This window comes from Pristis pectinata, chromosome 2 (genome assembly GCF_009764475.1).
Source record: "Pristis pectinata isolate sPriPec2 chromosome 2, sPriPec2.1.pri, whole genome shotgun sequence".
In the NCBI taxonomy this organism is placed as follows: domain Eukaryota; kingdom Metazoa; phylum Chordata; class Chondrichthyes; order Rhinopristiformes; family Pristidae; genus Pristis; species Pristis pectinata.
Genome location: NC_067406.1, coordinates 135,296,029 through 135,318,354, shown reverse-complemented (window position 1 = coordinate 135,318,354; position 22,326 = coordinate 135,296,029). Strand labels below are relative to the sequence as shown.

The 22,326-nt window shown below is 44.4% G+C and overlaps 1 protein-coding gene across 1 annotated transcript in view; it reads right to left on the bottom strand.

Annotated features, from left to right (window-relative positions):
• The window catches only part of tbck (TBC1 domain containing kinase), a 178,680-nt gene that overhangs the window by 93,622 nt on the left and 62,732 nt on the right, over window positions 1-22,326 (bottom strand). Inside the window, exons 15-19 of the mRNA XM_052035246.1 lie at window positions 21,908-22,006; window positions 14,622-14,684; window positions 11,588-11,714; window positions 10,904-10,954; window positions 9,030-9,113 (exon numbers count right to left, since the gene is read on the bottom strand). Of these exons, the coding sequence (XP_051891206.1) occupies window positions 9,030-9,113; window positions 10,904-10,954; window positions 11,588-11,714; window positions 14,622-14,684; window positions 21,908-22,006 (424 nt within the window). The remainder of the gene's footprint in view (window positions 1-9,029; window positions 9,114-10,903; window positions 10,955-11,587; window positions 11,715-14,621; window positions 14,685-21,907; window positions 22,007-22,326) is intronic.

Below are 22,326 nucleotides of genomic sequence, written 5' to 3'. Positions count from 1 at the left end.
AAAGTAGCATTCAAAAAGTCCAACAAAACTGCTTTCGGCCTTACATCTATGACACAATGTTGAAATCCTTTCCGAGATTCTACAGCAGCCAGACTGCAAACTTAGCAAACTCTTCATCAGAAATCAGTCAAGCAATTTTGGAGAAATTTAGGTACCATGAGATACCTGATGGCAAGGAATCCTAGCAAAGCATATTTAGAGTATATATTTCTTAAAATATTAATTGTTTTAGCTACTGCAAACAGTCTTCAGCAGGTTGATGTAAATTTACAGAGTGTATGCAAAATAGAGTGCAGATTAGATTTGCGTTTGTGGTTTGGAGCAAGGAGAGAATTAAATACGTCCTATGCAAGAACACCAGAATCTTGTCCCAGCTCAACTGTTCCTGAAGCCTTCTTTTGTTGCTTCCAGACTTGACTATTCTAATTGACGTCTGGCTGTCCTCCCTTGTTCTGCTCTTCATAACTCGAGGTCACACCATTCCATTTCCATAGAACCATAGAACCATACAGCACAAAACAGGCCCTTCGGCCCACCATGTTGTGCCGTCCATCAGACCACCCTCACACTACCTAACCCCTTCCTCCCGCATATCCCTCTATCTCACATTCCTCCATATGCCTATCCAACAAGCTCTTGAACCTGTTCAATGTATCTGCCTCCACCACCACCCCAGGTAGTGCATTCCATGCACCAACCACTCTCTGGGTGAAAAACCTCCCTCTGACATCTCCCCTGAACCTCCCACCCATAACCTTAAAGCCATGACCTTTCGTCTTGAGCATTGGTGCCCTGGGAAGGAGGCGCTGACTGTCTACTCTATCTATTCCTCTCAATATTTTATATACCTCTATCATGTCTCCTCTCATCCTCCTCCTTTCCAGTGAATAAAGCCCTAGCACCTTAAGCCTCTCCTCATATTCAATACTCTCCAATCCAGGCAGCATCCTGGTAAATCTCCTCTGCACCCTCTCCAATGCCTCCACATCCTTCCTATAATGAGGCGACCAGAACTGAACACAGTACTCTAAGTGTGGCCTAACTAGAGTTTTGTAAAGCTGCATCATCACCTCGCGGCTCTTAAACTCAATCCCACGATTTATGAAAGCCAACATCCCATTGGCCTTCTTAACTGCTCTTTCCACCTGTGAGGCAACTTTCAATGAACTGTGAATATGAACCCCCAGATCCCTCTGCTCCTCCACACTGCCAAGTACCTTGCCATTCACCCAGTACTCTGCCCTGGAGTTTGTCCTTCCAAAGTGTACCACCTCACACTTCTCCGGATTGAACTCCATCTGCCACTTGTCAGCGAAGCTCTGCATCCTATCAATATCCCTCTGTAAGCTCTGACAGCCCTCCACACTATCCACAACACCGCCTATCTTAGTGTCGTCTGCAAACTTACTAACCCAGCCCTCCACCCCCTCATCTAAGTCATCTATAAATATCACAAAAAGTAGAGATCCCAGAACCGATCCCTGTGGGACACCACTAGTCACTGCCTTCCAATCCGAGGGCACTCCTTCCACCACAACCCTCTGCTTTCTACATGCAAGCCAATTCCTAATCCACACAGCCAAGCTTCCTTGGATCCCTTGGCCTCTGACCTTCTGAAGAAGCCTACCATGAGGAACCTTATCAAATGCCTTACTAAAATCCATGTAAACCACATTCACTGCACTGCCCTCATCAATCTTCCTGGTCACCTCCTCAAAGAACTCTATCAGGCTTGTGAGGCAAGATCTTCCCTTCACAAAGCCATGCTGGCTGTCCCTAATCAGTCCATGATTCTCAAGGTGTTCATAAATCCTATCCCTTAGAATCTCCATTAACACTGTGCTTGCTTACTCACTAATTAACCAATACCGCAGTTTTAATATTTGCATGCTCGATTGTCCCTCCACTTAATTTTTTTTAGGCATTAAAATCTTTGCAATTTCCTCCATCTCCATAAGCTGCCAAGATATATGCAATCTGGTGTATGCCTGAAGACTGTCACTCCATTTTTGATGGCTATGCCTTCAAGTGCCAAACCCTAAAGCTCTGATGTTCTCTCTCTAAACCTCTGTTTCCCAAACTCTCTTTCCTCCTTTAATGCAGTTCCTATTACCACCTTCTTGATCATCTACCTTTCTTCTGAGGCTTGGCATAGACCTTTATTGTTTGATAATGCCTGCAAAATACCCTGGGACATTTCTGCTAAGTTCAACGTGCTACATAAATGGAAACTGTTGTTATTAAAAGGTAGCTGGAAATTGTTTGAATAACAGCGTGAGATCAATTTATAAAAACATCGTGCATGGCACGAATCAGCTGTTTAGTATGCTTAACTGTCAAAAGACATAAACTGAAGGTTTAAATATTGTACCACTGAATATTTCTGTAACTGGAGTTAAGAAGTGAGCAAATGAGATTCCATTTCAATACCCTTCAGTAACCATGCATCAACAGCACCACATAATGGATAATGCAAGTTACTGTTTGACGGTTGCAGGAGTAAAACATTCAAGCTGGGATTTTAAAATGAAAATAAAAAAAACTGCAGAATGTGGAAAATTAAAATAAAAACAGAAAATGCTGGAAATAATCAGCAGGTCAGGCCCCATCTTCAACCTGTAATGTTCACTCTGTTTATCTTCCCCCAGATACAGCCTGTCCTGCCCAATATTTACAGCATTTGCTGATTTTATATTTAAGCTTGGGTGGGTCATTCTCAGACTGGAGGAGACTGCTGGCCAAAAAAAATCTTACCCAATTATAATTTTATGAAGCAGTTAGTGAAATGTTCAGCTACAAGGCCTTATTGAAACATGGTTGAGTAAAATATGCTTTCCTCTCTGCATATTGTCTGCCTGCACTGCACTTTCTCTGCAACTGTAACACTTTATTCTGCATTGTTATTTTTTTCCCTTGTACCACCTCATTGCACTGTTGTAATGAAATGATCCATATGCACAGCATGCAAAACAAAGTTTTTCCACTATGCCTCAGTACACGTGACAATAATAAACCAACTTACCAAATGCAGATTCAGATACGCAAACAGGGTGGTAATGTGCACAAGGACTACAAGATCAGCAAGTCAGTCACATTCCAAGTCAAAGTCCCATCGATTCCCATCATTTAGAACTTGAGAAACCAAAGCAGCACCTGGTCATTTGCTCCCTTTTTTTCTCTCCGTCTTTCAATAAGATCATGGCCAAGTTTTACCTCCGTGCCACTTCCCTATACTATCATAATCCTTTGAGTCCCTTAATATGTAAAAAAAACTATCAATCTCTATGTAAAACAACAGAAATTCACAGCACAGAGGGAGGCCATTCAGACCATCACATCCATGCTGGGTAAAAAAAAAAGAACTACTTTGGGTTTTCTCATATCCCAACTCTTAATCCCTAGTCCCGCAAGTTACAACACTGCAAGCGCTCATCCAGGGACTTTCTAAACGTGATGAGGATTCTGTTTCTATCGTTTCTTCAGGCAGCGAGTTCCAGAGCCGCACTACCCTTCAAGTGAAAAAATATTTCCTCAACTCCCTTCTAATAAGGACTTGAAATTTATGCCTGATGTAATAAGGCCCAATGCTTGCTTGCGCATCAACACCTCATCTCCTGTCTGGGCAACTTGCAGTCTTCCGGGCACATTCTCCCAGTTCAGGTAACTCACGGTTTATATCAGAACTGGCCATTTCTGCCAGTCATCCATCTGTGATTTTGGCTCAGTTTTTCTTTCCCCATGTGGAAATGATTCACAGGAACGTTGCCTGGACTGGAGGGTGCATTGGTATTGGTATTGGTTTATTATTGTCACTTGTACCGAGGTACAGTGAAAAGCTTGTCTTACAAACCCATTGTACAGGTCAATTCATTACACAGTACAGTTACATTGAGTCAGTACAGAGTGCATTGATGTAGTACAGGTAAAAACAATAACAGTACAGAGTAAAGTGTCACAGCTACAGAGAAAGTGCAGTGCAATAAAGTGTGAAGTCACAACAAGGTAGATCATGAGGTCATATTCCATCGCATTGTATAAGGGAACTGTTCAATAGTCTGATCACAGTGGGGTAGAAGCTGTCCTTAAGTCTGGTGGTACGTGCCTTCAGGCTCCTGTATCTTCTACCCGATGGAAGAGGAGAGAAGAGAGAATGTCCCGGGTGGGTGGGGTCTTTGATTATGCTGGCTGCTTCACCAAGACAGCGAGAGGTAAAGACAGAGTCCAAGGAGGGGAGGCTGGTGTCCGTAATGCGCTGGGCTGTGTCCACAACTCTCTGCAATTTCTTTCAGTCCTGGGCAGAGCAGTTGCCGTACCAAGCCGTGATACATCCAGGTAGGATGCTTTCTATGGTGCATCTGTAAAAGTTGGTGAGAGTCAAAGGGGACAAACCAAATTTCTTTAGCCTCCTGAGGAAGTAGAGGCACTGGTGAGCTTTCTTAGCTGTGGCTTCTACATGATTTGACCAGGACAGGCTGCTGGTGATGTTCACTCCCAGGAACTTGAAGCTCTCAACCCTCTCGACTACATCAATGGTGCTGAGGACAGGTGCATGTACACCGCCCCCTTTCCTGAAGTCAATGATCAGCTCTTTTGTTTTGTTGACATTGAGGGCAAGGTTGTTGTCATGACACCATACCACTAAGCTCTCTATCTCCTTCCTGTACTCCGACATCGCTGTTTGAGATATGGCCTACAACGGTGGTATCATCTGCAAACGTAGATGGAGTTAGAGCAGAATCTGGCCACACAGTCATGAGTGTATAGGGAGTAGAGTAGAGGGCTGAGGACGCAGCCTTGTGGGGCACCAGTGTTGAGAATAATTGTGCCGGAGGTATTGCTGCCTATCCTCACTGATTGCGGTCTGTTTGTTAGAAAGTCAAGGACCCAGTTACAGAGGGAGGTGTTGAGTCCTAGGTCTCGGAGTTTGGTGACAAGCTTACTTGGGATTATTGTATTGAAGGCAGAGCTGTAGTCAATAAACAATAGTCTAAAGTAGGTGTCTTTACTGTCCAGATGCTCCAGAGCTGAGTGTAGGGCCAGGTAGCGGCATCCACTGTAGACCTGTTTCAGCGATAGGCAAATTTCAAAGGGTCCAGGTTGTCTGGTAGGCTAGAGTTGATGCGTGCCATGACCAACCTCTCAAAGCACTTCATGGTGGTGGATGTCAGAGCCACTGGGCTTGAGTTACAAGGAGAGATTGGATTGGCTAGTACTGTTTTCCCTGGAGTGAAGGAGGCTGAAGGGTGACCTTATAGAGTTTTATAAAATTATGAGAGATATTGTCTACCTGATTTGAAGTGATACACTTTGGAAGATCAAATTTGAAGGCAGAATATAAGGTTAATGGAAGGACTCTTAGCAATGTGGAGGAACAGAGGGATCTTGGGGTCCATGTTTATAGATCCCTCAAGGTTGCCGCGCAGGTCGATAGGGTTGTTGAGAAGGCATATGGTGTGTTGGCCTTCATTAGTTGGGGTATTGAGTTCAAGAGCTACGAGGTAATGTTGCAGCTCTATAGAACTCTGGTTAGACCACACATGGTCCTATGGTACCTTAGGTACATGCACCTGTCCACACATGTTCAGTTCTGGTCACCTCATTATAAGAAGGATGTGAAAGCTTTAGAGATGGTGCAGAGAAGATTTACCAGGATGCTGCCTGGATTGGAGAGCATGTCTTATGAGGATAGGTTGAATGAGCTAGGGCTTTTCTCTTTGGAGAGGAGGAGGATGAGAGGTGACTTGATAGAGGTCTACAAGATGATGAGGCATAGATCGAGTGGACAGTCAGAGACTTTTCCCCAGGGTGAAAATGGTGAACACGAGGGGGCATAATTTTATGGTGACTGGAGGAAGGTATAAGGGGGATATCAGAGATAAGTTTTGTTTTACAGAGTGGTGGATGCGTGGAACGCACTGCCAGCAGAGGTTTTGGGGGCAGATACATTAGGGACATTTAAGAGATCCTTAGATAACCACATAAGTGATAGAAAAATGGAGGGCTATGTGGGAGGGAAGGGTTAGATAGATCTTAGAACAGGATAAAATGTCAGCACAACATCGTGGGCCAAAGGGCCTGTACTGTGCTGTATTGTTCTACATTCTATATAGATAGTGGATAGTCAGCCTTTTTCCCTAGGTTAGGGGAGTCTAAAACTAGAGGGCAAAGCCTTAAGGTGAGAAAGATTTAAAAGGGATCCCAGCAGCAAGTTTCCCCCCCACATAAAGGTTGATAGGTATATGGAACAAGCTGCCTGAGGAGGTAGAGGCAGGTACAATTACAGCATTTAAGGACATTTGGACAGGTATGGATAGGAAAGTTTTAGAGGGATGTGGGCCAGAAGCAGACAATTGGGATTAGCGTAGGTAAGCATCTTGGTCAGCATGGATGAATTGAGCAGAAGGACCTGTTTCTCTATGGATCTATAAATAATTCTATTACTACAGCCCAACCTCCTGCGGATGTCCCATGCCCTGCTGTAAACAACACAAAGTATTTAATCTGCCTATAACTGCCATATTAACCCATTTGGTCTTGACCTTTCAGAGATATTCCCTTTGTTCTATCCACCCCTCTGCCATCTTCTCTACAACTGAAAACTAACTTATTTTCTCTTTCACAATTCTGACAAAAGAATCTCACATCTGAAAAATTAACTCCATTTCTCTTTCCACAGATGCTACCTGACATGCTGAGTGTTTTCATCTTGTCAAAATAGATCATCTTGTCCAAGTAAACAAATTTCATGTATCTCAACTAAATTGTCCCTCAGCCTCCTGTTTCAAAGAAAATAATTGTAGTCTATCTAATCTCTTCTTATAACTAGAATTAGTCTTCCCTGAATTCTCTTTAGTGCTATCACATCCTTCCTGTGGTCTGGTGACCAGAATTTGGACAGTTCTCTTGCTGGAGTTTAACTATTGACACGTACCATTCCAACATGGCACTTCTGCTCTTAAATATTAAGTCTCGGTAGAAAAAGATAAGTATCTTAAATGACTTCCTAACAACTTTCATTTATTAGTTAATGGTCAATTGTACATGTGACATCCTGCGCAAAATGGGCAGAAACTGATGTTTCAGATAGATGTCCATTTTTCATTATCATTGTCAGAAATGTTCCACTTCATTAGGCTAATCCAAGGGTTGTCACAAACCAATCCTTGGGTGCCTATGCTTTAATGTAACCTGAGACTTTTACAACTTAATCTTTTATGAGTTTACCAAGTCTGTAATTCATTTATATTCTAAATTAACGAACTCTGAAAATGGCAAACAAATTTAAATCAAAAGGAAACAAAGAAAACAAAGATCATTTCTCAGAAAAAGGGGATTGGTTTGCAGTACTAAACACTCATTTCTTTGGATTCTTTGGGAACGTTAACACTGTCTGCAACCGGAGGTAGCGTGACCTTGTCACTCAGTTCCATAACCCTTCCAGCCCTATTAAATACTCCTAATCCGTATTAGTTTAAGGAGCACGAAATGAGCGCACCAACTCATGGAACTGAGCTGTTCAGTAATTACTGCATTCTATTACAGATAAATGATTATGAGCATGCAGATTAATTCCAGCTTTGTACTTAGACCACCCATGATGTAGAGTGTGAGCCCAAAGCACATCTAAAATGCCTGTTTTAATGAGTAATGTCTTGATATTGCACAGCACCTCTTGGCTCTGGTTCGAACTCAGTGAGTAGCAAAGCTATACAGCTCTGCACAATGTCGAATTTCAATAAAGGAGCCATCTAGATCTCATCTGTACCCATTTTGTAGTGATACCTATTGAACCCGTCTCCAGGCTCAGATGATGGTAGCTTTGTGCCGTTAGGACATTCTCCCAAAGTCTAAGAGTCGGCAACTCAACACAAAAAGCCACACAGAATTACTAGCAGATTTGGAGAGTTATTAGGGAGAGATTACTACAATGTAATTGGATCTTAGTGCAAAGATCATATAGAAAAATTAAAAGTATTAGGAAAAGCACATTGGTGTACAAGATTTCCAAACATCTGTTCTTTTTATATTCTCCCACCTCAAAACAAACAAACCAATCTAGTCTACCTAGTCTCCCTAAAAACACTCAGCCAAGTCCTGCCCCCAAACTCCAGGCCAAATCCTAAAGCAAAACACACAGCTTTGGAAACAAAAAAATCTACCTCAGAGGATTTCTGGAAATTGAATACCTGCCTTTGCCTCTCTCCAACATGAGAGAAGGAAAAGAAAATGAGAGGCTTCAAATTCTGCAGGGGTCCTGAATTAATCAATGGTAGTCTGGTAGGAGTCTAGTGTCCTGCCATAAGCAAATTATGTTGTGGCTGAGGGGATGAACGGTCCCCACCCTTTTCTGTCCATGGAATTTCAAGATCAATGATGCCCTTCTCTAATATACAGGGAATTTTTTTTCCCCACAGCACACAGGATGAACTAAAAGTATAGACTCTGTGGGGCTAGAGAGTTTTTTTTGAAAAACAGCCAGTGAAATTCAAAATGAACCAAGATCACCTGAACTTCTCACCCTCTCCCCAGTGAACTGAAGAACAAAGCATTGTTAGACAATACTTTGGAATTAATTCCAGTCCAGATGTTTTAACTTAAAAGGGTAATAGAGTCTTACAAGGCAATAATTCAATTAAGTAGTCTGAATGATATGGGACACAGAAGTGAGTTGTTCACGTGAAAACAGGCACACAGTATTCTATTACTGTTTCAGACCTGCTGACAGACAAATGCTCTTTTTGAACAGATGTGCTGCACCACATCTACACTATTTAACAGACAAGTTCAACAGCTATGGAAGGGTCAGTGCAACAAAGGAGACAGGAATATGGATCCTGTAGTAAATCAGCATCACATCATTGATACAACACGTTCACAATGTTCCTCTCCTTTCTTGGTGGGAAATCACTAGTGAAATACTTTACACATCATGCAGCACAAAAATGCATTTAATCATCACATTAGTTGGCCCTTACAAACTCATTGCTCTTCTGCATGGTACATGCAAACAACTTGCCATTGTGACTTACCTTGGATAACATGAGAATTGTCTTTCAAGAAGAAGTTGTACAAGTATTTGGGAATAAAAGACGACATGCAAGCATAGGCCAAGGCTGAAACAGGAGGAAAAGTGAACATTGTTAGTAGAATTTGCAAGAACCCCATAATGACAAGTTGAATCCCAAAAACACTAATTTTTTTAACCTCTAGATTCCCCATACCACACATCATCATGAAATACAAATGTAGGTGGCAATTTGTTTAGGGAACTGCCAAAGCAGTTCAACATTTAGGGGAGGAGTTAGCACCCTGGACTGACTGAGGGCAGATCTTTACGAAGGCTCGTACACACAGATCTCCCCTTTCCATTTTGGACTCCCTTATACATGCACCACTAAAATCGATAACTGTGTCAGCCAAGATCAGCTGACTGTCAGGTAGTGCTGTTCAGGCAGCTGAATTTGTGTTTGTTTAAATCATAATAAACGTTGGAGAAAGTCATCGGCGTTGGAGAAAGTTACCCGATTGTCACAGGATTTTACACTGCTGGGGGTGCCTTTAGCTATCAAGGATACATCTTTATACGACGGGTGATGAAATGTACATTCACCTAGTTACCATTACACTAAAATAAGATATCTATTAGTCATATGTACATCCAAACACACAGTGAAATACATCTTTTGTGTAGAGTGTTCTGAGGGCAGCCGCAAGTGTCGCCACGCTTCCAGCGCCAATATAGCATGCCCACAACTTCCTAACCTGTATGTCTTTGGAATGTGGGAGGAAACTGGAGCACCCGGAGGAAACCCACGCAGACACAGCGAGAACGTACAAACTCCTTACAGACAGTGGCCAGAATTGAACACGGGTCGCTGGCACTGTAAAGCATTATGCTAACCGCTACAGTGACCTTTGAATTTAAATATTTATCCCTCAGTCAGATTTCATTTAAATGTTCTAAGTTGAAATATGAAGAATTTCTAGGCTATAAATTCTGAAAGATAGTGGAAGTTTATTATACATTTTGCAAATATTTCTTTCTATGAAAACCCATCATTGAATACCATTAGCACCTATGTGCAGTATAACATGTTTCGAGAATTATGTCAAGATCTGATATGTGTGGGCACTTACCCACTGAAGGTCATAGGGTTATAGTGGCACGCAACCCACAATTAACATTACTGTTGAGATATTCCAGTGCAAAGCAGCACCATAAACAGCATGGGCTTTGAATGCAGAGGCAGGGCTTAATGGAGGTTCAAGTTCTGCACTCGCACAAGTTAAAGCAGCAGTGCCTACCCAAGCCACCAGAGGGGTCCAACTGCAAAAGAATGCCTGCATTCATAAAGGTGGTCCTGAGATCATCCCCCTTCTGGTCCTCTTTTTACTTCTTTGATTTGGGGGGCGGGGGGGGGGGGAGGTGGTGGTGTGGTGCTGATGATGATGTCCCCAGCGATTTCCCCAGCACAAAGTCCCATTGGCTTTTGGAGATCTATGCTCCAGTACTGATAACCTAATTGCCATTCAAGGGTGACTCACAACATGACTACTTTATGGTACTTTATAGTAGTAGGTCTGGCTGGGGAGTTCATCCAAAACAACTCATGCCATAATGGGGAGATTGCAGAGCAGTTTGGGCTTCTCGCATTACCTTGGAATGAAGGCTCATACACATGTCCTCAGATTGGCAATTCTGCCCTGAGTGATAGTTGAACTGAAGCAGAGATATTGGCATAGAATATCATTCACCCCCAAGACCTTGACCAAAACTGATACGGGTGCCCAACACAGCAATGCTTTCAGGTAATTTTTTTTTGTGTTGAATAATTGCCAGGGCTCATTTTTCTAGTTCTCTCTTCAACTCAGGATATTTATCACGAAGAAATTGCACACTCACCTTCATTATTAAAATTCAGATACAAGAACGGTGCACACAGTGAGTCCAAACCTAGGACATAAATATATTTAAGTCAAGAGCATAGTCAGGAATAAATCATAACTACTTATACAAGGGAAGTCAATGTAATGTCGTGGAACACTGATCATGTCACCTCTTTAACAGAACTAATAACTAACCCTCTAGTTTACTGAGTTTTTCTTCCTGCTTCATATTCCTGATTAGGTCCATAAGACATAGGAGCAGAATTAGGACATTTGGTCCATCGAGTCTGTTCCGCCATTCAATCATGGCTGATTTTTTTTTCCAACCCCATTCTCCTGCCTTCTCCCCATAACCCCCTTACCAATCAAGAACCTATCAATCGCTGCCTTAAATATACCCAGTGACTTGGCCTCCACTGCCCTCTGTGGCAACGAATTCCACAGATTCACCACCCTCTGGTTGAAGAAATTCCTCCTCATCTCAGTTCTAAAGGGGCGTCCCTTTATTCTGAGGCTGTGCCCTTGGATCCTAGACTCTCCTACTAATGGAAACATCCTCTCCACAGAGGATGTCCCGGTGATAGCAAGGGTCTGTCCCCACCTATTTCTACTTTATTCACATTCAATGGCAGAGGAATCATATACAGCAAGGAAACAGGCCCTTTGGCCCACTGAGTGTACACAGAGCAATTAAACTTACCTTGCCAGTACACCAGATCTTGATGGGAGACTACCCAGGCCTTTAAAACACGCCTGAACTTTCCATGACCCTCTGGTGATGACAGCAGCTCATCATACTGATGACAGCGTGGGATATCCACCTCAATCTGAAAGACAAACAGCAACAGAAAGAAAGGCACAGTGAACAGAAGGATCCCTGAAACATGAATTCCAATCCAGAACTCAGCCATGGAAAAAGATGTGAAGTAGACTGTTGTCTGCTGATTACAAACTAAATGGAACTTAATTAGGCACATTTTTCCCAAGTATGTATCCCTAGCCGGTGACTGCAAGTCTCTTCATGCCAACTGCCTCACACTGCATGAGAATATTAGCAGGGTTCAAGTGGTGGACTTCACATCCTTACTATTACCTCTGAAACATCACCTGTCAATATGTCCCTGTTTCGGTTCATCTACTGTCCTTCCATGCCATTGTAGCCATTAGGCGCGACTCTTCTGACACAGGTTTATTATCACTGACATGTCGTGAAATTTGTTGTTTTGCAGCAGCGGTACAGTACAAGATGAAAGACATATATAGTAAATTACAATACTATAAATTACAAAAAAAAAGTGTAAAAGAGGAATAATGAGGTAGTGTTCATGGACCATTCAGAAATCTCTTGGTGGAGGGGAAGAAGCTGTTTCTGAAACGTTGAGTGTGGGCCTTCAGGCTCCTGTACCTCCTCCCCGATGGTAGTAACGAGAAGAGGGCATGTGCGGGTGGTGAGGGTCCTTAATGGTAGATGCTGCTTTTTTGCGACACTGCCTCTTGAAGATGTCCTCAATGGTGGGGAGGGTTGTGCCTGTGATGGAGCTGGCTGAGTCTACAACCCTCTGCAGCCTCTTTCGATCCTGTGCATTGGAGCCTCCATACCAGGCGGTGATGCAACCTGTCAGAATGCTCTCCACCGTACATCTATAGAAATTTGCAAGAGTCTTTGGTAACATACTGAATCTCCTCAAACTCCTAATGAATTAGAGCCGCTGGCGTGCCTTCTTCATGATTGCATCAACGTGTTGGGCCCAAGACAGATCCTCTGAGATGTTGACGCCCAGGAACTTGAAGCTGCTCACCCGTTCCATTGCTGACTCCTCAATGAAGACTGGTGTGTGTTCTCCCGACTTCCCCTTCCTGAAGTCCCCAGCAACACTCCTGGCTACATCCCTTGCTGCTACCTTCTATAAACTTTAGGTCAGAGTGTTGCTGTTCATGCCCTGCTCCATCACCACTGTGCCTGGTTATTGACACTGATTCTTGGTTAAGCAATGACTCAGTACTAAATTCTCATCCTTGTTTTCAATCTCTTCCATAGCCTTGTTCCTTCCTATTATAGTAATCCCCTCCAGCTCCATAATTCAACGCATCTGCGATTCTCCAATTCTGGGCTATTGATCAGATCAGAATTTCATTGCTTCACCACTGACAATCGTGTTTTCAGCTGCTAAGGCCCTGAAATTCTGCAATTTCCTCTTTAAACTTCTCCACCTCTCTACCTTGCATTTATCCTTTCAGACACTCTCTAACTTAGCTTTTGGCTATTTGCCAAATATATGGCTTGGCATCAAATGCCTTTTTGTTTGATGACGCTCAACCAAAGCATCATGGCACATTTTTACTATGTCAAATGCAAGTTATAGTTTATTGCTGGACTATGCAATGTAACTTGTTTCAGCCTGATTCTAAAGAGAAATGAAACAGGCACATGTCAAAGGGGACCACAGCAAATATTTTACAGATGAGATTAATGAATTAGTAGAGGGAGATGAGCACACAAAATAATATTAGCCTCCTCTTGAGAGAGGCAATGTATCCTACAAGTGAGCCGAACTGCTAAATCCTAGTATTTTACAATCTACAACTGCAACGCAAGTTATATCTTTCAGAATTCATGCTTTGGATCACAGCAACTGGTTTATGTGATTTTAAAAGCACAGCCAGAGATAGTGAAAAGGGGTTTTATTCATCCAGTTTGCACAATGCCAGTTTAGAGGATTATTATTATTTATCCTCAGTCAATTTTTAAAGATATATTAATCCTAGAATTAAAAAGTAATATGATGTCACCTTCATGCAAATATTAATGGAATTACTGAATGAAAATGATATTTAAAGGAATGAGTTAGTTCCATAATACAAAATGGATACTGGTATGATGCGTAATGAAAGAATATGCACTTATATAGCATCCATTTTCCACATTCTAAAGTCGTTCCATTCTGAACATATTACTTTCTCAAATGCATTTAGTGTTACTATGTAAGCAAACACAGCAGTCAGTTTTAGTTGTCAAGATCCCATAAACGACAAGAGGAAGAATGGCCTGCCAACCAGTTTTCAGTCTTGTTTGTTGGAAGAGGGTTTCAGCAGCAGATAGACTGAGGAAGGCCAGGTTTATGATTGAAGGTGGTTCATGCCCCATGGGGTAAACAGGGTCAAAAGCTGCTGCTGAATTATGTGAGATTATGAACAACCTAAGATAATAACTAGGGAGAGAGATGGCATCATTGGCGAGGGTATAGAGTTTATGGCAAGTGCTGAACACAATGGTTTCATCTTTCCCCAAAAATTACATGAAGAAATTGGCCATTTATCCAACAACACACACAAAATGCTGGAGGAACTCAGCAGGGGGCCATTCATCCAAGACAAGATGGCAGACAAACATGGACTGATTAACACAGAGGCAGTATGGGAGTCTGGAAAGATAGTGGAGAGATAAAGCTGGGCTTAGAGGATATTCGTGGAAGTTATCCTTGTATCTATGGATGATGTAGCTGGAGAAAGCGATTTGGAACAACATGTAGATAGTATGGAACTCAGTAAGAGCCTGTTGGCAATTATCTTTATAATTATATTGGCTCAAAGTTAGTCGAAGATAATGCATAAAATGGACAGTGTATTTTGACTACAATTTCATTAATTACACATAATCTAAAAGAACAACTGTACACTATGCTGGCACCAATAACTCAAAAGCATGGTAAGTCACTTCAATCCATCTCCCTTACCTGTCTATCGGTTGGTATTGGAGTATCTTTGTCAATTGCATCATATTTTGCTTGAATGTCTCCCTGAAAAGGTGAAATGATCAGTTGCATCTAAATAATTAACATTGATACAAAGTTGACAACGCCTAATGCTATCCTTGAAGATTTAACTTTTCAGATAATGATCAATTTTTGCTCAAGTACCTGCTGGTTCAACATTTTTTTCTTTCATGCAGAGAGATCATTTGTATATAAAACGTTCCTACTTTTGTTGACCTTATGAAAGTTCTCAGTTCACTGATTTTCTGAAGAGGATACAAATTACTGTGATGTATAGAAAAAAGTAAAACTGATTTTAGTGCAGACATTGAGAACATAAAAATCATTTTCAAAATGTCCAGTAAAGTAAAATATTAAATTAAGTACAGGATATGTAAACTCAAAGCAGAGATCTGTCAGAAGATTTTACTAATTACAGACCTTGTTTGGTTCTTTAGCACTTACTAGGACCAGTTATTTAAATCCCACAAGTAATTAGTCAATGCAATAGAATGAGTGGGGAAAAAAGTATAAATTAATTGGTTCTATTATTTAATCTAACCTTAATGTACAAAGTGGGTCATGATCAAACATGTGGGTCCACCCTTTTATCAACAGACTGAAAATTATAGAAATCTATGGTACACAAAGATATCATTTGGCTCATTTTTTCATGTCACTTCAACTAAAAATGTACATCCAGCTTAAATCACTTCTGTGATCCTGGCCCTATGCCTTGTTGGTTACATATAATGTAGCTCAGAACATATCTTCTTCACTCATTCAGCACATAAAATGAACTTCCATGAACTAAAGTGAACTAAATGAACTAAAGTGTAGCAACAATTAGTTTTAAAATCCAGTTACAAAAAAAATATTTAATTTGGCATCAGAAGAGAGAAGCCAAAAGTACACATAATACTATTCTTAGCCCTCTTGAAGCAATATTTTTCAACAATAAAGAGCTCCACACTTGTTTGCGTGATTGAGTTCATTTTCTTTACTGCATCAGTTAATAATGTTGGAATCAAAAATATGGCACGGATTGATTTTACAGCTTGGGTGGTTGTATATACAAGTAAGAAATAGGGAAAACAAACATCCCGGGAAAGAAAGCATAATAAGGGATGGTACTTTAAAAAGGTGTTGTATTCGTACTCTCCAATGTCATTGGGATACAGTTTCTCTTAAATAGCCCACTGTGTAGTAATTCTAACAAACAGTGTATTATTCAGAAACATGCAGAACCAATTATGCTTTATAGTTTTGTCAATTGCCCTTTAATTTTCTTGGTCTAAAAAAAATTATAATCCTAAAGATAATTATTCCTTCTGATTTAAAGTAAGTTCTAGCTTTAAGGAAAATAGTTTATATAGATATTTTCTAGATTGGGATGTCAAACCCTGGAAGCTTAATTAGCAACTACACAGAGAAGAGTGCAGATTTGAAACCAGGAAACCAAAGTGCTCCTGTGAATTGGAGGGAAAGTAAAAAAAAAGGACAGCCACAGAAGCAACTTTAAAACAATAAGCAATGGTAAGTAGTAATACGCATACACAGTCACTTGCAATTTCTCTTCAAGAAGCAATGTGTGGCGACTCACCGTTTAGTCGGGCGAACCGGCTCGGCAGTCGGGTCGCGCGGCGTCGGAGCGACGAGGCCCAAGATGGCGGCGGGCCTCGTCTTTCCCGAGCGACGGGGAGAACCCGCGCGCGGGAAAGTCTTGATGACGTAGGACTTAAGTCATTGCCGGTTGCTTTGGGTGGGAACAGTCTCCCTTAAAGGGCCCGCGCAAGACGGGAAAATAAACCACTTCTTGTTCGACAATCCTCCGACTAGCGTCTTGTTTTATTTCGCAGTAGCAACCGCTACATTGGTGACCCCAACGGTCCAAACGGATTTTGGACCCGCACAATGGCCGACAGCACAGCAGCCAACGCAGTGGCCCTCAAGCTGCCCACCTTTTGGTCACTTCGGCCCAGCGTCTGGTTTGACCAGGCCGAAGCGCAATTCCACCTTCGGCAGATCACCTCCGACTCCACGAAGTACTACCATGTGGTTAGCTCTCTGGACCAAGAGACAGCTGCCCAGGTTGGGGACTTCATCCAGTCGCCTGCGGAGGAAGATAAGTACCCGGCTTTCAAAGACCTTTTGATTCGGACCTTCGGCCTCTCCCGTCGTGAGCGCGCTGCCCGCCTGCTTCATCTGGACGGCCTGGGGGACAGATCCCCATCCGCCCTAATGAATGAGATGCTGGCATTGGCCGAGGGACACAAGCCATGCCTGATGTTTGAACAGGCCTTCCTTGAACAGCTCCCCGATGACATCCACCTGTTGTTAGCTGACGCCGACTTCAGCAACCCCCGTGAGGTGGCTGCCCGGGCAGATGTCCTGTGGAGGGCCAAGCGTGAGAGCGGCTCGTCCGTCAGTCAAATCACCAGGCCACGAGCCCAACGCCAGCCTCGCCCGGCCTCAGCAACCAAGCAACCACACCCCAGGAATGCAGACGACGACACGGGTGACCAGCTGTGCTTCTACCATCAGAGGTGGGGTGCGGAGGCCCGTCGATGCCGCCCACCCTGCAAGTTTCAGGGAAACGCCAGGGCCAGCCGCCACTGATGGCTACGGCAGCTGGTCGCCGACAGAGCCTCCTATTCGTTCAGGACAAGAAATCTGGACGGCATTTCCTCGTTGATACTGGAGCGGAGGTCAGTACTTTGCCCCCGACCGGCCGCGACACTCGAAACAGGCCACCCGGTCCTCTACTCAATGCCGCCAACGGTACAACGATACGGTCTTTCGGCACCCGTACACTTCAATTACAATTCGGCGGCAGCCGTTTTACCTGGACCTTCACCCTTGCCACGGTCGCCCGACCACTCCTAGGAGCTGATTTCCTTCGGGCCCACAACCTGTTAGTCAACCTGCGAGGGAAGCGGTTCCAGACCTATCCCCTGGGAGAAATCAGCACACCAGCCCCGCGCCTGGACTCCATTTCCCTTTCTGGCGACGATTTCGCCAAGCTCCTAGCCGAATTCCCATCAATTTTGGCACCTTCGTTTACGAATTCTAGGCCCAAACACGGGGTACGACACCACATCATTACTACAGGACCACCCCTTCATGCCCGAGCACGACAATTACCTCCAGACAAGCTCCGCCTGGCAAAGGAAGAGTTCCGTCACATGGAGGAGCTGGGGATTGTTCGCAGGTCAGACAGCCCCTGGGCCTCCCCCCTGCACATGGTCCCCAAAGCCACCGGAGGGTGGAGGCCCTGCGGCAACTATCGCAGGCTGAATGACGCCACCACCCCGGATCGCTATCCCATCCCTCACATCCAGGACTTCGCAGCGAACTTACACGGGGCCCGCATCTTTTCCAAAGTGGACCTCGTTCGGGGATACCACCAAATCCCAGTCCATCTGGATGACGTCCCCAAGACTGCGATTATCACCCCATTCGGCCTGTTCGAATTCCTTCGGATGCCGTTTGGCCTTAAGAACGCCATGCAGACCTTCCAGCGGCTGATGGACGCGGTAGGCCGAGACCTGGACTTCGTGTTCATTTACTTAGACGACATACTGATCGCCAGCCGTAACCGCCAGGAACACCTTTCCCACCTCCGCCAGCTGTATTCCTGCCTCAGCGATTTCGGCCTCACGATCAACCTGTCCAAGTGCCAATTCGGACTTGACTCTATCGATTTCCTCAGCCACAAAGTCACCAGTGACGGGGCAACACCCCTACCCGCCAAGGTGGACGCTATCCGCCATTTTGCCCGCCCCGACACAGTCAAAGGCCTACAGGAATTCCTTGGGATGGTCAACTTTTACCATCGGTTCATCCCTGCAGCAGCCCGTATCATGCGCCCTCTGTTCTCGCTGCTGGCTGGTAAGGGCAAGGATATCACCTGGACTGACGAGGCTGCGGCTGCTTTCGTTAAGGCCAAAGACGCCCTGGCAGACGCCACGATGCTTGTACACCCTAGGACTGACGTCCCGACTGCCCTCACGGTAGACGCGTCCAACACCGCGGTGGGTGGGGTACTGGAACAGCTACTCGAAGGCCGCTGGCAACTCTTGGCATTTTTCAGCAAGCACCTTAGACCGCCCGAACTGAAGTACAGCGCTTTTGATCGGGAACTTCTAGCACTGTATCTGGCGGTCCGGCATTTCCGATACTTTCTAGAAGGCAGGCCTTTCACCGCTTTCACCGATCATAAGCCTCTGTCCTTTGCCTTCTCCAAAGTCTCCAATCCCTGGTCAGCTCGTCAGCAGAGACATTTATCCTACATTTCCGAATTCACAACTGACATCCAACATGTCTCCGGAAAGGATAATGTCGTTGCTGATGCACTTTCCAGACCAACCATCCACAACCTATCCTTGGGTCTCGACTACACGGCCCTAGCTGACGCACAGCAAGCCGACGACGAACTGCCCAGCTACAGAACCGCAGTCTCGGGTCTGCAGCTCCGAGATTTCTTGGTTGGTCCGGGTCAGCGGACCCTACTTTGCGACGTTGCGACTGGTCAGCCCCGCCCTATAGTCCCTGCAGCCTGGCGGAGACGCGTTTTTGACTCGGTACATGGGTTGGCGCACCCGTCCATCAGATCTACTGTCCGACTGGTCGCCAGCAAGTTTGTCTGGCATGGCCTGCCCAAACAGGTCAGTGAGTGGGCCAGGACTTGTCCGCACTGCCAGACGTCAAAAATCCAGCGACACACCAAGGTGCCACCACAGCAGTTCGAGCCTACCCGTAGGAGGTTCGACCACATACACGTCGACCTCGTGGGCCCTCTGCTGGTTTCAAGAGGAGCCCGGTACCTCCTTACCATCGTGGACCGGTTCACGAGGTGGCCTGAGGCAACCCCCCTGACTGACATCACAACTGATTCCTGCGCCCGGGCGCTGCTCACAACTTGGATCTCACGTTTTGGTGTTCCGGCCCACATCACTTCAGACAGAGGCACCCAATTCACTTCCAGTCTCTGGGCTGCATTAGCGAACCTGCTAGGGATGCAGCTGCACACCACCATGGCCTACCATCCCCAATCAAACGGGTTGGTGGAACGTTTTCACCGCCATCTGAAATCAGCCTTGATGGCCCGCCTGAAGGGTCCTAACTGGGTTGACGAGCTGCCTTGGGTCCTGCTCGGCATACGCACTGCCCCCAAAGAAGACCTCCGCACTTCATCAGCTGAGCTTGTGTACGGGGCGCCCCTAGTTGTCCCCGGGGATTTCATACCTGCCCTTCGGGACCAAGGGGAACAACCCCCAGCAGTCCTACAAAGACTGCGCGAGAAGCTTGGCAACTTGGCCCCGATTCCCACCTCACGGCACGGTCAAGCCCCATCCTGCCAGCCCAAGGAACTACGGGACTGTAAGTTTGTTTTCGTTTGCAGGGGCACACCTCGGGCGCCATTGCAACGACCATATGGGGGACCGTTCCGAGTCATACTGAATAACGGATCCACCTTTATTTTGGACATTGGAGGCAGGGAACAGGTTTTCACGGCAGACCGCCTCAAACCAGCCCATTTGGATCTGCAACAACCTGTCGAGGTTGCAACGCCGCGACGCAGAGGCCGGCCCCCTAAGCAGCAGTTGGCACAGCCCACGGACCTTGGGGACTGTATCGCCGGTTCGGGGGGGGGGGGGGTTGCGTGGCGACTCACCGTTTAGTCAGGCGAACCGGCTCGGCAGTCGGGTCGCGCGGCGTCGGAGCGACGAGGCCCAAGATGGCGGCGGGCCTTGTCTTTCCCGAGCGACGGGGAGAACCTGCGTGCGGGAAAGTCTTGATGACGTAGTACTTACGTCATTGCCGGTTGCTTTGGGCGGGAACAGTCTCCCTTAAAGGGCCCGCGCAAGGTGGGAAAATAAACCACTTCTTGTTCGACAATCCTCCGACTAGCGTCTTGTTTTATTTCGCGGTAGCAACCGCTACAAATGCAAAATTTACTGACAACTTCCAAATCAAGGATAGCCTACTAGTTATGACAAGTACCTCACTAGTTATGACAAGGACCTCACTAGTTATGACAAGGACCTCACAGCACCTTCTGTGTAAGTTCATATTCTATATTCAGGCACTGCTTTTTGAGTTGTCAGCCTTATTTTTTCCCCGAAGCTTTTGGTCAGCTGTCTGGCAAATTGGAATGCTTCACATGAAGTTGCACTGATTTATAAAGGGAGGAATACTGCACCTTGCAAGATGAGATATTGTGTTGATATACTCCTTTAAAGCTATAAAATTTATTGAATAGTCGTGTCAATGAAGAGTCCACAGACATAATGGCTTTAATATTTTCTATTGTTGGAGAGTTTGCAAAATGCAAATGGCTTTATTGTTTTAAAATACATCTTTTCACTCCTCTAAAAGGGACACAGAAGTCTGCAATCCTGATTCCTGACCGTGATCATGTAAAACTTCTATAACATTATTAAAGTTGTCAAGTACTGAGAATGAGTTTTCGCAGTGTGCATTTTGAAGGAAGCCAATTCAAACTTCTCTTACTACTGCAGATTTGACTACGCATGAGTGAAGAGAGCCGTGTCCAGGTCCAATTATGTGCAGAATTGGAAACATTGTGGTAAACCCCAAAACAGGCAAAAAAAATTGCAAGTTTTAAACTGTAATGCTTTTCAAAAGCAATTTGGATAGTCCCAGACTAAGGAGTTTTCAAATTTAACTATTAAAAAATCTCATGCCTACGCTCACTTCAAGCCAATCTTTTCCATTAATATACTCCTATTTTGTTACATGTTTTCCTACATTTCTCGCCAAAGTTCAAATGTTTAAATATTTTATATACAAATAAGCAAAGAGTGCCTGATTTTAAATTGGGGACACAGTAACCTGAACATATCCTGATCCCTAATCTCTTTCAAGGCAAGACTACACTCTTGTGTATATGTGTAACCACTTTAGTGGCCAAAAAGACATAATTGCAGCCAACTACCTTCATTTAACTTTTATACATTGGCAGAAACTGCTGCCAAATCAGATATTTTGATCTGAAGATACTCACTTGAATCTTAAGCCATCCACAGGACTAAATTGTTACAGTGTTTTTCTCATCTGCCAATGCATTTAAATAGATCCAGGGCAGTAGATTTTAGGACTACCATGTGATAGCTGTGACATTTGGTTCCCTGCCTCTTCCTTAACTGCAGTAATGCTTTAAGAACCCAAATGGGAATCAGACATATCCCTGCTTTAACGTTGTTAAAGAGGAAAAAAATACTTCTGTAACAACTGGTTCTAACCTCAACTCCAAGTAGTGCAGCCCAGGTCAAACCTCGAACCAATGGAGGAATGTCCACTCTTGCTTCCTTCCAAATTTGATTCTTTTTGTATGGGTAAGCCTGAATAATAGGAAAGAGAAGAAGAAGAAAAAATCAATCTCGTGCTCTGTTTCAATTTCGTTTCACGATCGTGGACTTCTTTCTATTTGCTCATCCTGATGTCTGGTTGTAAATTCCAATATAAAAAAAGATCATTCTGAAGTGAGCAGAATACTTTGCGAACTTAGTAAATTGAAGACTTAAGGGTGTTTACCAGCAGAAAAGTCATTCTTGGATGATGTGCAATTTGAATTCCAATCTCCACCACTTATCGTAATGGGAAACCAAGCAGAGGCCAAGAATTGCTCTACAGATTGAGGGCTAAAGTGGGCAGGAGGAGG